A 15,297-nucleotide genomic window follows, 5' to 3' on the forward strand; every position below is an offset into this window, starting at 1 on the left:
TTGGCTGCTCCTTTCCCCACAGTCCCTAATCCAAATTCTCTCAGGTCCAGAAAGGCAGGCAGGGAGAAGCATCTGATTGGTTGCTCTTCCTTAAAAGGCAGCCAATTAGAGGGGGGTTCCTCGGAGGGGAGACTGAAACTTACATGAGGGTTGGAGCTACTCATTTATTGAAAGACGGGCTCCAACACAGGCCAAAAATCACAATACTCCTGAGAGTTAACAGCACTGGGAAATATTTCCTTTTTGGTCAGGTCAACATTAATCTGTGTCTGTTTGAGCTGACATAGAGTCTCATGGAAGTTGTAATTTGCGTCTGTCCCGCTTATCCTGGCCCCATGGTCCAACTGTATCTCCCTATTTTGTACTGCAGTCTCCCTTCTGCCTGAGCCACTATGGTATATCCTGGGAGATGCAGTTTGGACAGGGAGAATAAGGGCACAAGGCACACATGAACTACAACTCCCATGAGGAACTGTGATGGTTCACATGGACGCAGATTCATGTTGAGGTGACTCAATATTCAATGTTTTGATGTTGGAATGTCAAAATATTTAGTTTCAACGGAAAGTAGGCAAATGAAATGTTTCAACAATTCCAAGGCTACATTTTTTTATGAACTTTTTGTTTAGCAAAAAAGTTAAAATAATTTGAAGTTCTGTACCAATTGGGGATGAAAACAAGACGTTGAAATATCAAAATTTCCTGCAAAATGATTTTTCTTCAGCTCTAGCCCTTTTGTAGACCTTGAAATAGGACATCAGAGCAATTATCGTTTAAACCAACAAATACACTGGATCCCGTAAAAGAAAGAAAAGAAAAACCACACACACAAAAAGACTAGGCTAGGATAACATTTTAAGGTATGGACCTTAAGAGTGCAGCCATGGCAGCGCAAGCTGCGGGATGGTCTAGCTGCCTTGAGTACGTGCTAGGACTTGGACAGGTATGTAACTTGGGAGTGTAGCTTCCGCGGTTACATTCTTTTTTGAATGCTAACTTGAGGACAGCAAGTGTGAGTGTCTCTCCTTGAGTTGGGAATCACACCCACAGCTCCAAGCAAAGACATGTCCTATTTGGAAATGGCAGTGGCCTGAACTAAGGGAACTGTTTCAGCTTACATTTAGCCCAAGGTTTGCATTTTGTAAAAACAAGCTTTTTAAAGGAAAGACCCAGCAAAAATTGTTTCTACACTTTGTTGTTAAGCAAACAAGGGTTGTTGAAACCAAAATGCTGCCACTCTAAAAACCTGAAAGCGAAACTGACTCATTGATTTTTCATTGTCCAAGCTCAGATCAATGCCTTCTGTTGCTTTATACCAGAACAGTTAATGTTACAGTACTATAATGATTCTCAGTGTATCAGTTCCAGTTTATAATATAGTAATTGCAACACTCTTAACTCAGAATAAATCATTTTTTAAAAAATATTTTCCGATTGCTGTTTTTTCCCAAAAGGTTAATAAGAGAACTATCTCTGAGGCTGTAAGTGGATCTTATACTAAGATAACGTGCTTGAAGTCTAACAAGCACATGGTTTATGCATCTCATAAATCATAATTATCTGGTGCAAGACAAGTCCCTATACCGTTAACTTTGATTTATTTATTTTTTACTGCTCCAAGCAACTAAACAAAGTGTTGATTCCAAGAGGATGTTCACATTTGATTATAATTTAAATAAAAACATTTATGCAAGACTATATCGTTTGTAATGCCTTAAGTTACCTTAATTTCAGCACGGTTTTAAAACAGTAACACTGCACTTTCAGTGAATGTGTCAAAACGTAATAATTCTAGGCTCTAACATTTCTTACTAAAGAATGATTCCAGCTATTTTTTCATAGACCTTCCCTGTACCATATTTTCAATTTTCTTCTATAAAGCACATCGTTTTTCATTTACATCTACCTACATGTCTTAAAGTAAAGCTAAAAGTTACTGAGAATGCTTTTACTGCCATCCCTAGAATACAGAAATCCACAAAATTGTTAACTAAATTATAAACGCCCCACTAACTAGTGCTAATAAAATTGCAACTTTTGTGAAAATATTTTGCTGCTTTTCAGCCAGTTTTATTATTGCCAATCAAAAATCTCTCTATTATGAAATGCATCTTTATGTACCTTTAAAATTCAAAATTAAATAGGTCCCAAATGGAGAAGTCCTAAAATGCTCCAAGGAAAACTTGTGCTTCCAAAATAGAAAGACAAGATGACAGCACTTTCTCAATGAAATTCCATCGGAGTACTATTTCTCATTAAATACATATAACAAGAGCATGTCAATAGATGACTCATAAGCAGAGGAAAGGAGGGCAAGTGAGAAACTCTAAACATCTGAAACCACATCTGAGTAGAATGAAATGTATTTTCTACATATCTTCTGGCAATTTCAATTGCCTATGTTAGTTACAAAGCTATTAATTGTTCTCCACCATCTTCCCATTACTCAAGTCATCTTGTTCTTTTGTTTTATGGTACAATGGAAATGAGATTTTAAAAGTCTGAAGAGAAATTTCACCTGCAGAGGCACCAGAGGACAAACCCAAGTCCACAGTAAGGGTCCAAACAGATAGCTACTTCTCTCGAGGGGTAAAGCTCACACTGCAGCTTAATAGAACGACAAAAGGCACTAGTGGCTGCATGGGACATCTGGAAGACAAGACAGTAATTAAAATGATAAACTATGCTATTCTGCAGGTTCATTCCCAAACCACTGCCATTCCTTAAATCAGTAAGAGGAACTCGTGTTAAAACAACACGAGTAAATGGGTTTTAGTTCCCTGTGCGTTATCATCACTAACATACCCTGTAATTCTTAAATACCACAAAATTTTTTAGAATCTTCCAGAATACAATGAAATGTGATTGTATATGTGCCCAAATTGTTTGGTTACATACATGACAAGAACATTTGCTTTTAGTGTGAAATTCCTACCTTTACCCCAGCTAGCATTCCAGTTGTGGACACACTAAAATCAAGATAAGCCAGTGTGTCAGGGTTAGAAGGTTTGTAGATTTGAGCAGGCCGCTTCTTTGGCAAGTCGTCTAGGATAAATAAAAAATGAAAACATGTGCATCTTATTTTAATGACAGGCAGTTCACTGCATGAATCTCTGAACCACGACAAGTTCAACTGTAAAACAAGACTGGGCAGCTCTAGCTTTAATACTTACTTACCTGTATCTAGTACAGGAGGCCACGTTCTGACATCCACTGCTGCTGCCGCCTCTCGTGACCGTAACAATTTACATATTAATTGTGTAGTCATTAAACAGGCTGAGCGACTCACCTGGGAGTTTAACAAACAAAAGGAAACAGAACACTAATTACTTCACATGTAAAACTGAGTAAGACCATGATTTATATTACAACAGGGTATGTATGTAAGTTTACCAGTCTTATTTCCTGTGATTAGGAGATGGGAACATATGCCAAAAAAGGTAGACCTCTGAAATTTCAGAGAGTGTATAGGACTTTTACAAGACCAAGTAATAACTGCACTTTGCAGCAAATTGTTACATTGAAATTAATGGTGCATTAATAGGGGAAAATTGCATTTTTTCCTACACATCATCATCCTGGGAAACCTGTAGTGAAGGTTATGACAAGAATATTCCCTACATGAAGGCAATACTTGTTTGTTTATATAAATATTTTAATAAAATGAAAACCCAACTTTACACTTGCAATGCTTCAGTGGTTTCACCATATTAAATCAATAACTGTGTGCTAGCCACATGTCCATGATTACTCCACTAAATCAAACAAAAAGGATTCGCTGCAAGACCACTAGAGAGTTAACATAGGCTCCATTTCAGAGAGTTCTGGTATTTCAAACAGTAGCTCTAGAGCAGTTATTTCTCAAGTGACAAAGTCAGTTTACCATCTCCTCTTTGCCTACACTTGACTTTAGGCTCTAGAGGATTTTAGATTTACATATGTTGGAGGTTTCTCTGTGTTTGAGAATGGGCAGTTATTTTACTAAATACATAACATAAAGAAAACGTGATACTGTTTGAACAAGTATTTAATAGTGTATCTAAACAAAAGCCCAAATACATTACTGAACATTTTAAATCACAGCACAGAAACAATGTAAAACAAAGCACTTTTCTTTCTTTCCCACTCTTTGAGGATCTGTGAAGAGAAGTCAAGTAAGTGAAAGCGTTCCTAATGAATGTATTCTTTGTGGAATCTGAGCCTCTTTTGGTTCCACTGCACCTTAAGCCGTTATCCCCAACACCTGTGCAAAGTAATAACCATTCTGTGCACTGTCAATGCTGTTAGCAGAACAGATATCCTTATTCAGGCCTCCAGCATGGAGAAAAAGGTGACTGGAAAATCCCAAACTGAGAATGACTCACTGTGAGTTACTCTAGCACTGAACTTAGTACAAATACTTTCCCATTTTGGTCCCAAAGAGACAGTTTGGATCTACACACTGGAACATTTAATTCCCACCTTTTGTCAACATGAGGAAATCAATCCTTGAACCCCGCATTTTCAGCCTTATATGCAAAAAGCTCTACCATGTGAGCTGAGGAAATTTGCAGCTATCAGTAGTAATCATACTGATCACATCAGTGGCTCTCAACCAGGAGTCTGATTTCTCTTGTGTACCCCAAGTTTCACCTCACTTAGAAACTACTTGCTTAAAAAATCAGACATAAAAATACAAAAGTGTCACAGCACACTAATACTGAAAAATTGCTTCCTTTCTCATGTTTAACCATATAATTATAAAATAAATCAACTGAAATATAAATACTGTACTTACATTTCAGTGTGTAGTATACAGAGCAATATAAACAAGTTATTGTCTGTACAAAATTTTAGTTTGTGCTGACTTTGCTAGTGCTTTTTATGTAGCCTGTTGTAAAAACAGGGTAATAACTAGATGAGTTGATGTACCCCCTGGAAGACCCCAGGGGTAGATGTACGACTGAGTGAGAATCACTGCAGCACACCATGTCCCTGGGCTGACAAGATGTGCATGAGGGACAGGGAGGAACAGAGACTTCACATTATAGACTCCTCCTCCCCCTAAGATCTCATGAACTCTCTCTGTGGCCACTTAGTGCAGATCAGGCTCAGAGTGGAGAAGGGTGGCGGCAGGGCTCCTGATAGTATCGGTCACTCACATGTAACATGGTATCCCAAGCCAAGATAATGTTCACTCACTCAGCACTACCTTATATAGGCTAGGCCAAAGTGTAAGCAATGAAGGAGGGAGAATAGAAGGGCAGCTGGGTATTTCAGGAACCATGTTATGTTAGCCAGGAGACTCAGGAAAAGTGCAGAAGCTCTGACCCCTGCGGGTATCCCAAGAGACACCGAATTTGGGGAGCTGACCTTCTGGCTAGCTCCCTGATGGATGGGCAGCAAACCCACCTCCATTTGGATGGGACAATATCCATTTCCTCTACCTGCTTGGGTTTCCCCCATCCAATTAGCGCACGCTCTGGTCCATAGTCTTTTAGACCTATAGCCACAATATAGTTAGATCACAGTAATATTTGATTACTTTGAATACTCCGTAAGCATCTGCAAAGCACAGTCTATGGCCTGGTCTACACTACGCGTTTAAACCGGTTTTAGGAGCATAAAACCGATTTAACGCTGGACCCGTCCACACCGAGAGGCCCTTTATATCGATATAAAGGGCTCTTTAAACCGGTTTCTGTACTCCTCCCTAACGAGAGGAGTAGCGCTAGTATCGGAATTGCCATATCGGATTAGGGTTAGTGTGGCCGCAAATCGACGGTATTGGCCTCCGGGAGCTATCCCACAGTGCACCACTGACCGCTCTGGACCGCAATCTGAACTCGGATGCAGTGGTCAGGTAGACAGGAAAAGCCCCGCGAACTTTTGAATATTTCCTGTTTGCCCAGCGTGGAGCTCCGATCAGCACGGGTGGCGATGCAGTCCGAAATCAAAATAAAAAAAGAGCTCCAGCATGGACCATGCGGATGTGATCGCAGTAAGGGCAGGCAAATCCGTTCTATCAGCGCTCCGTTATAGAAGACGAAATTCAGAGTCATTTTTAAAAATTCTCCAGACAGATGCCATAGCAGGGACTCAGAGCACTGCAGCGTGACAAGCCTAACGGAAAGCCAAAGAATCAAATGGACGCTCATGGACTGGAGGACTCAAGCTATCCCACAGTTCCTGCAGTCTCCGAAAAGCATTTGCATTCTTGGCTGAGCTCCAAGTGCCTCTAGGGTCAAACAAACACTGTCCATGGTGGTTCAGGGCATAGCTCGGCAATGTACACCCCCCCACCCACCCCAGAAGTAAAAGGGAAAAAATCCTCTCGTGACTATTTAACATGTCACCCTATCTTTACTGAATGCTGCAGATAGACGCAATGCTGCAGCAGTCAACACCAACATCCTTGCTCCCACCTCCCCCGCTATGGGTGGCTGATGGTGCAATATGACTGGTATCCGTCCTCATCATCATGAGCTTTTTGGCACGTGGTGCAGTGCAAAAGGACTGGTAACCATGCAGACTAGCATCTGTCAGGTCCCCCAATGCCATGTGCACCTAATTTTTCATGGTAGATGGTGCAGTATGGTTGATGACCGTCTTCATCATAGCAACAGGGGGCTGAGCTTCATCAGCCCCCACCCTTCATGTGTAAAGAAAAGATTCAATTGCCCCTGGACTAGCAGAGGGATGCTGGGCTCCTCTCCTCCACACTCCTTAATGTCCTGTCTGGACTATCATAGCAGCTGGAGGCTGCCTTCCACTCATTTATCACTAACAAGTCACTGTGTCTTATTCCTGCATTCTTTATTACTTCATCACACAAGTGGGGGGACACTGCTATGGTAGCCCAGGAAGGCTGTGGGAAGAACGGAATCAACAGGTGGGGTTGTTGCAGGAGCACCCCCTGTGAATAGCATACAGCTCATCATTCCTGCAGGATCTGACACAGAGCAGCTGTGCTCTCTGGTTCTATGATACAGTGGTTCTCTAGTACACTTGCCCATATTCTAGGCAGGACTAATTCTGTTTTTTGATACCATAAAGGAGGGATTGACTCAGGGAGTCATTCCCAATTTTGGCTAAGAGCAGCCAGGGGCACTTATGATAGCAACAGATGGCGCAGTGCAAAAGGACTGGTAGCCGTGCTCATCTTTTTACCAATTTATGGATTGGTAGATGGTACAGTATGGTTGGTAACCATCTCTGCTGTCATGCAAAAGCAAAAGCATGCTGCTGTGTAGCGCTGCTGAATCGCCTCTGTCAGCGGCATCTAGCACACATACGGTGACAGTCACAAAAGGCAAAACAGGCTCCATGATTGCCATGCTATGGCATCTGCCAGGGCAATCCAGGGAAAAAGCGCGAAATGCTTGTCTGCCGTTGCTTTCCGGAGGAAGGAGTGACTGACGACATTTACCCAGAACCACCCGCGACAATGATTTTTGCCCCATCAGGCACTGGGATCTCAACCCGGAAATTGCAAGGGGCGGGGGAGGCTACGGGAACTATGGGATAGCTACGGAATAGCTACCCACAGTGCAACGCTCCAGAAATCGACGCTAGCCTCGGACCGCGGACGCACACCACCGAATTAATGTGTTTAGTGTGGCTGCGCGCACTCGATTTTATAAAATCTGTTTTACAAAACCGGTTTATGCAAATTCGGAATAGTCCCGTAGTGTAGACGTACCCTATGGGCCAAATTCCGCTCTCAGAGGCAACTGCAACTGACTTCAAAAGGAGTTGAACTGATGGTACCAGGAGGGCAGGATTTTTCCCTAGGACAGCACAAACTCCATGTCACCCCTCTCTGGGTAAAAGCCTGGCCACAATGTAACTTCTAAACTGTTACTCCCCAGTCAGTTTAAGAGCTGCTGACTTTTACAAACATGTAAAAAGAACTACGTGGTGCAGGAGTTTCAGATACAGCTTGGCTGGAAACAGTTTACATTAAACAAGTTTAACTGTTTAACCTGAAACAGTTGAGCTAGGTCAGTGTAAATAATAATATCAATAATCCTGAGATACCTGATTTAGAGTCATATACTGGAAAACACATCTACATGGGTCTTTGAAAGCAGTGGTTGTAAATGAGCTCTCATCTGATTGTGACAGTGTGGGTGCAGCATGCTTTCAAGCAGTGTTGAACATTCCCTGCTCCCCTTGACTTTGTGGTACTGTACAGGATCAGGTCCTGTGACATGAAGTTTGAACCCACGTTATAAAACCTGTAGCCTTTTCCTAACTTTGATGGAAAAACTTCTAAAGAACACTTTAATTTTCTATATTTAGTCCACTGCTTGTGGATTTCCAGATGTCTGCTCACCTCTACAATCATTTTCACTGTAGGTAATGTTGTTGCAATGTTCTGTGGATGTGGAGGTCGAACGGTTATTGGCACACAGCCCGCATACAGGCAACCATAAAATGCTGCAATCAGGTCTATTCCTGCATGAAGAACAAAACAAAAATCCTCACTTGAAAATCAAATAATTGAATCACAGACACCTATGTCAGCATAAATACTACTTTGAAGTAACTTAGGAGGTTAAATGAGCAACTAAGCTCTTTAACAGACTTCTCTTTCAGTCCCTTGTCAGTATTTGTTAAGCTTCACTGATTACTTTCATTTGTGCTGTTCTTTTCCGCATGAAATACCAAAGAAGGCCCAAAAGTTTAAACTACATGTCATCACTCAAATGAACTGCTCAGTTTTATTATCACCAATTTATCAGTGAGGAAGCTTAATTACTGTTGATTAATAGGCTATCCAATTTAAATTTACACACAAAACAGCATTTTAAACACAAAGAACAGGAGGAGTTGTGTTCTTCACTGGTCCTGCGTGCTTAAGGAGACTCTCAAAGTTTTGTTTTAAAATTTCTTTCTGCTTCCTTCCTTCCGGTCCAGTCTGCCATACTATTAAGATATTTATTGCCAGTACGCTGTACTGGAAAGACACAGGAGCAGAACGTGGGGCTGCTGGGTGGCCCCATGCCAGCGGCTCCTCCAGTGTGGCTGTACCACCCCCAGCCCCGCCTCAGCCTTTCCACGCAGCTGCGTGTCCTGTCTGGGGCCTGGACAGCCCCGCCGGAGGACAGGCCTGGGGGAGTGGAGGGGCTGGGGGCAGTACCGATACAGCCGCGCTGGAGGAACTGCTGGTGTGGGGCTCTGGCTCCTGGGAGCAGCGGCCCCACGTTCTGCTCCTTTTGCCAGAGTGGTTCCAGAGAGCCCTGCGGTTCAGAAGTCTGTATCCAGCACTGCAGTAGGACAGAGCCCGCCCTTGGTAACATGGGATGGGGACGGGACAGAGAGAGCGCGGGGACCCTGGGCTGGGGGTGGGGAAGAGTTACATGGGGGGGGTCAAGTGGGGAGGTCACATGCCCCCCCTTTAGCTTCGTGTCCTTCCCATGAATCGCCTATGTGCAGCGTACCGGTAAGAAATAAATTCTACTTGCACCACCTCTTAGACATATGGCTGTGACTTATTTTTCCAAAGTCCTCTAACAAAAACAGCAAAGTCAGAACTTTTAGGGTGCCCATGGTAGCAGTTCTTTACCTGGTGGGTAGACCAAAGCCACATGGTCTCCATCTTGTAAGTGTCCCCTTTCCATCAGCATGACTGCTATCTTCTCTGCTCGTTTATGTAGCTGGGCACAGGTTAGGGAGTTGGCGATTGTTCCCTGTATATTGAAATAAGTTAGTGTCAGAAGAATAGGTTGTAGGTTGAGTTCTAGTATTCCTTCCCCAACTGATAAATTACTGATTGAAGGCTTTCTTCAGGATGTTTTAAAAAAAAAAAAAAGTGTCAATAGCCACACAGTTTACTAGGAAAACCTTCAGTCTCATACGAAACTGCAGCTGGAAAAAATTAAAGGAATTTTGTCAAGGATGTGAATACGTCCCACACCCAATCACCATACACTCCACCCAAAGCAATGATTTAATCACTCACCTTAAGGATATATCAGTTACAGTGTAATATCATGACCATATTATCAGCACTGCTTCCCTTTGTTATACCTGCTCTGTTCCCACATGCAGGCAGTAAAGCGCACTTTTACAAAAATTCTGCAGTAGTCTCACGAGTAAGGGTATGTCTACACTAGGGGAAAAAACGCCCACAGCAGCAAGTCTCAGAACCTGAGTCAACTGACTTAGGCCCACAGGGCTCATGCTACAGGGCTAAAAATAGTAGCTCAATCATTCTGCTCAGGCTGGAGCCTGGGCTCTGAAACCTGGCGAAGGGAGAGGTGGGCTCAGAGCCCTGGCTCCAACCTGAGCAGGAATGTCTACTCTGCTGTTTTTAGCCCTATAGCACGATCATGGCTCTGAGACTCAGTGCTGGTTTTTTGTTTGTTTGGGTTTTTTTTTTGTGCAGAGTCTGAGAAGAGTATTCCTGAAAACTTAACTTCACTGTCTGCACGCTGGAATGAAGCCAGATGGCACATTAGAAGTACTTATTAGAAGACAAGAGACATAAGCCAGAGGGAAGAAAACACATGCGAGGGTGAAGAGATAAGTTACGAACAAAGATGCACATGCATATAAACCAAACAGGAAAGAAAGTTATTTATTTGCACATGGGTGACAGACTAGGCATGTGGGATGGGGGGAAAGATAGTTTAGGAAGAGGTACTAGGCCAGGGGTCGGCAACCTATGCAACGCGTGCCAAAGACGGCACGCGAGCCGATTTTTAATGGCATGCTGCTGCCTACCGGAGTCCCGACAGGCAGCAGCGTGCCATTAAAAGTCCTGCCCAGGGCAGCCCGGCCCGCTCTTCTCCGCCCTCCGCTCCCCCCACCCTCCCCCGTGGGGGCAGGGGGCAGAAGCTTGGTCCTGCTGGCTCCCCTGGCTCTTCCCATAGCATGCTGGGTTCCTGCCCCTCCTCGTCCTCTCCGTCCCTCCCTCCCTGCCGGCCAATCAGCTGATGGCCCTTGCGAGGGAGGGGGTCGGGAAGGAGCAGAGTCAGCGTGCTTGCTGCTCCTGGCAGAGGCAGAGAAGAAGCGGGGGCAGGGCCTTGGGGAAGGGGGTGGTGGTGGAATAGGGGCATATCCCCTCCAGCCCCCTGCCCTGACCCCCCCCACACCCACCCAGCCCTCTGTCCTGAGCCTTGTACCCCCCTCATACACACCCAGCCCTCTGCTTGACTCCTTCACCCCCCCATGACCCCAGCTCTGACTCTGGCACCCCCACACATACCCAGCCCCCACCCTGCCCTGACACCTGCACCCCTCTCACATGCCCCCAGCCCTCTGCCCTGACACCTGCACCCCTCTCACATACCCAGCCCCCCCCCACACCCTATGCAACCCCTACATCCTGTCTCTTGCACCTCCCACATCCCCACCCTCACCCTGAGCACCAAACGGGAGCTCCTGACCCCCCCTCGCAACAAATGGGAGCTGCCCAGGTAAGTGCCCCACACCCAAACCCTGAGCCCCCTCCCTCATTCTAGCTCCTGGCCAGACCCTTCACCCCCAGCCCTGTGCTCAGTGCACTCCCACCCTCGGCTCAGTGCAGAGAGGAAGAGAATGGGCCAGAACCAGGGAGAAGGTAGGTACCCACTGTATGTGGGCAGGGCCGGGACCCCAGACTGGCCGCAGGCTGAGTGGGTCCGGCAGCGGACTGTGCGGGGCCAGCGGATGGAACCCCTGAGCGGCAGTGGGCTCAGCCCACTGCCAGTCTGGGGTTCTGGCTGCTGGACCCTTGTCAGCCGGGGTCCCGGCCGCAGGCTCTACTCAGCCCGCTGCCGGCCTAGGTGAACAGAACCCCAGACCAGCAGCGGGCTGAGAGGGCTGGCGGTGTAAGATCAACATTTTAATTTCATTTTAAATGAAGCTCCTTAAACATTTTGAAAACCTTGTTTATTTTACAATACAACACTAGTTTAGTTATATAATATATAGACTTATAGAGAGAGACCTTCTGAAAAACATTAGAGTGTATTACTGGCACACGAAACCTTAAATGAAAGTGAATAAATGAAGACTCGGCACACCACTTCTGAAAGGTTGCCGACCCCTGTCCTAGGCTATGCAGCCTCTCACCTGAACAACTGACCTATTCTTATAGAAGTTAACTTTGGGTCACTAATGACATGGGGCTATCAGACTGTAGTGGCCTACACCGGCTGAGTTTTCTGTTTTTGACATAGCCCCTAATAGGTCTATATCACAAAAATGACCACCACAATGCACACCCTTGCTGGCAGCCTCCTCAGAGAAGCCTAACAGTGAGCGAGAAAAGAGACTGAACTTCCCTAGAGGTGGTCTGTCTAGGCCTGGGCTGAGATAAATTGACGAGGCAGCGTGGGGAAAGTCTGCACTGCTACCGCTGTGCTGTACCTGTTCTTTGGAGAAAGAGGATTTCAGTTTCCAGTACTGTCATATGTGGCCCCTTTCACAAGCACTAACTTCACTTAAAAAACAGAGAAGCTGAAGAAATTGAGAAGAAGAAAAAAAAAGAGTGGTAAGGAAACATTTTCATTTCAGGCTTCTACTGGGTTATAAGATAAACAATAAGTCAAAAAATGACCTGTAAAAATATCCTTTTGTGTCCTTATTATGAAGGAAAGCAACAGGGGGCTCTATTTCAAGAAAAACTGAGGGAACACATGCATTTTGCTTGATTGGTAAGAAATGAATTATTATTCACCATAAATCTTGCACACAAACACAATATTTATTTACTTCCAAAAATTTAAAACAAATGTTACCGAGACAAAGTACAGTAAACTGAGCAGATTTAAAAATTTAACAGAGCAATCAAGATTCACAATTCAATTGATTTCACATAGAAGGAATGATGAATTATTTTATCATCATCAAATTCATTTTCCTCACTGTGTTTCCTATTGGCCGGTTGCTCTTCCTACTATTTTCCCAAGACAGGCAGAGCATGTTACCTAAGGTCTGACTTCAGTAGTCTGATTTAGTCAGTGTGAGGGGATATGGTCATCAGAATCAGTCTCTCTCATCCATGCTGTACTTGTTTCTTAGGGCTGGTCTCCACTACAGGGATGCAGCAGGGATTGATTTAGCGGGTCTGGTGAAGATGCGCTAAATCGATGGCAGAGCGCTCCCCGGTGAACCCCGTACTCCAGCTCTCCGAGAAGAGTATGGGAAGTCAACCGGAGAGCATCTCTTGTAAACTAGCTGGAGTAGCGTAACTTAGGTTGACTTACCCTGGTAGTGAAGACAAGCCCTTACTCTGAAGATCAAACAGAAAACAATCTCCAGCGTCAAATTCTGCCTAGATGCACAGTGGTAGCTTGATCTCAGAAGCTATCCATTTGCCATAGGTAACTAATTAAAGCTGCCTCACTATTTCTTGTCAAGTTGCAAATGGTGACATAACACTAGCTAGTTATCTAAAGAAAAATAAGCAAGATTAAGGGTGACCACTCTAATCTTGAACAGCATTTTGATACCAATATAATAGACAGGAGGGCACTTTGTAAACATGTAGGGCAGAGGTCTAGTATATACAGTAATCACATAGTCTTCTAATCCTAGAAAAACTCTAATTTTATACTATGGACCTATATAGTTCTGTGGCACAGAAGCATAAAAGCTGGTTTTCATGCCTAATTAAATGCTTTAAAATTAAACCATACTTATCTCATAAGCATGCAGATTAATTTACTAGAGGTCCTGTACAGCCCTTGGAGTCCTGATCCACTTCCCTTTACATCGACCCCTCCTCCATTTTCCCTGGAATGCCTAATCTCATACCCAATATTTACTATTTCAGCTAAGGAAGAATGGATGGTCTCTTAGGACAGTCAGAACAATTCCTTTAACTGAGCAGAAAGACTGTGGAGCAACATCAAGAACTACGCCTCCCTCTACTGGAATGTAAATATTCTGCCTCGTGAACACTCCCAGCAAGTGTGAATCCATGGGGTAGGAATATACAAAGGTGGGTATGTAACATAGCAGAGAGCACCCAATTGATAACAACTTGCGATAATTCTCTGTTCCTCCCCCAGGAGTGAGTAGTAAATACAGCAGCTAAACATTAATGCAAAAAGAAATATCTGAAGATTGAGCCACACACAGTCTTGGTACAAGCTGATGCAGTTTGTCTCTCAGCATGCATTTCTCCACACGGTAACTTTTAAAAGTAATTGCCTGAATTTCTTACCCTACAGTTAAGTAGCGTGTAAAGCACATGGTCAGGAGTGGTTTGAGCTCTCCACTGTAAAACTTCTGAGAGGAATAGGAACTAAAACAAAACAGAATGATAATCATGATACTTTATGGATTTTTTTCTTAATTTTCTTAAAAATAGGAAGCAATTTCTATTTCCACTTTATACACCCCATTCTTGCTTCTATTTTATATGTTCGTACATCAACATCAGTAACCAGTAAATTGTTGAATGTTGTCAGCATCATTCATCATTAGGGCAACATGCTCTTGCTGAATTGTGCAGACCTGTTTAGAAGTCTAAGATTACTGCCTGAAGTATGACTTACTCAGTGTACTTTCAAAGCAATAAGTTGGTTCTGAATAGTATCTCTGGATCGAAGCCTGGCTCTAGTTTCAAAGTTACTTCTAACGCGCCTCCCTCCATAACTTACTTTTAAAAACCACGAATGTTTGTATGTTTGCCATCTCACAATAATTACCTATTTTGTCCTGTGAATAAATAAATCTCATCTCCTAGAGCTGGAAGGGACCTTGAAAGGTCATCAAGTCCAGCCCCCTGCCTTCACTAGCAGGACCAAGTCCTGATTTTGCCCCAGATCCCTAGGTGGCCCCCTCAAGGATTGAACTCACAACTGTGGGTTTAGCAGGCCAATGCTCAACCCACTGAGCTATCCCTTCCCCGTCTATGACTGCAGGTGTGTTAACTGGCCACTTCATTTTGAATGGTCTCTTACAAGGAGGGTTCATTACGTATGCTAAACAATCTATTCCACCTTTTATTCAGCTGTGACACTCTGAGTCCCTTTCCCAGTCCTAGGGTATGGCTACACTTACGGTTTGCAGCGCTGGTAGTTTGCAGCGCTGGTCATCCAGCTGTGTAGGAGCAGCGCTGGTGTGTGGCCACACTCACAGCTACCAGCGCTGGTGTGTGGCCACATTTGCAGCATTTGCAGCGCTGTTGGGAGTGATGCATTATGGGCAGCTATCCCAGCATTCAAGTGCACCAACGTGCTTTTCAAAAGAGGGGGGTGGAGGGTGGTGTACTGTGACAGGGAGCGGGGAAGATAGAGAGTGGATTTTTGGAGCCAACACTGTGTGTTAGCTTCCTGGATTGGAAAAATCACAAAATGTTCATGAGCCCTTAGTCTT

The 15,297-nt window shown here is 44.2% G+C and overlaps 1 protein-coding gene across 7 annotated transcripts in view; it reads right to left on the bottom strand.

The window, feature by feature from the left end:
* Positions 1-15,297, bottom strand: part of DIP2C (disco interacting protein 2 homolog C) — a 474,517-nt gene that overhangs the window by 64,608 nt on the left and 394,612 nt on the right. For all 7 annotated transcript variants that reach the window (XM_039524924.1, XM_039524922.1, XM_039524928.1 and 4 more), the window contains 6 exons: positions 14,141-14,221; positions 9,551-9,674; positions 8,318-8,439; positions 3,178-3,289; positions 2,936-3,045; positions 2,519-2,649 (listed from right to left, as the gene is read on the bottom strand). In XM_039524924.1, the coding sequence (XP_039380858.1) occupies positions 2,519-2,649; positions 2,936-3,045; positions 3,178-3,289; positions 8,318-8,439; positions 9,551-9,674; positions 14,141-14,221 (680 nt within the window). The remainder of the gene's footprint in view (positions 1-2,518; positions 2,650-2,935; positions 3,046-3,177; positions 3,290-8,317; positions 8,440-9,550; positions 9,675-14,140; positions 14,222-15,297) is intronic.

This window comes from Mauremys reevesii, linkage group 2 (genome assembly GCF_016161935.1).
Source record: "Mauremys reevesii isolate NIE-2019 linkage group 2, ASM1616193v1, whole genome shotgun sequence".
Taxonomy (NCBI): Eukaryota; Metazoa; Chordata; order Testudines; family Geoemydidae; genus Mauremys; species Mauremys reevesii.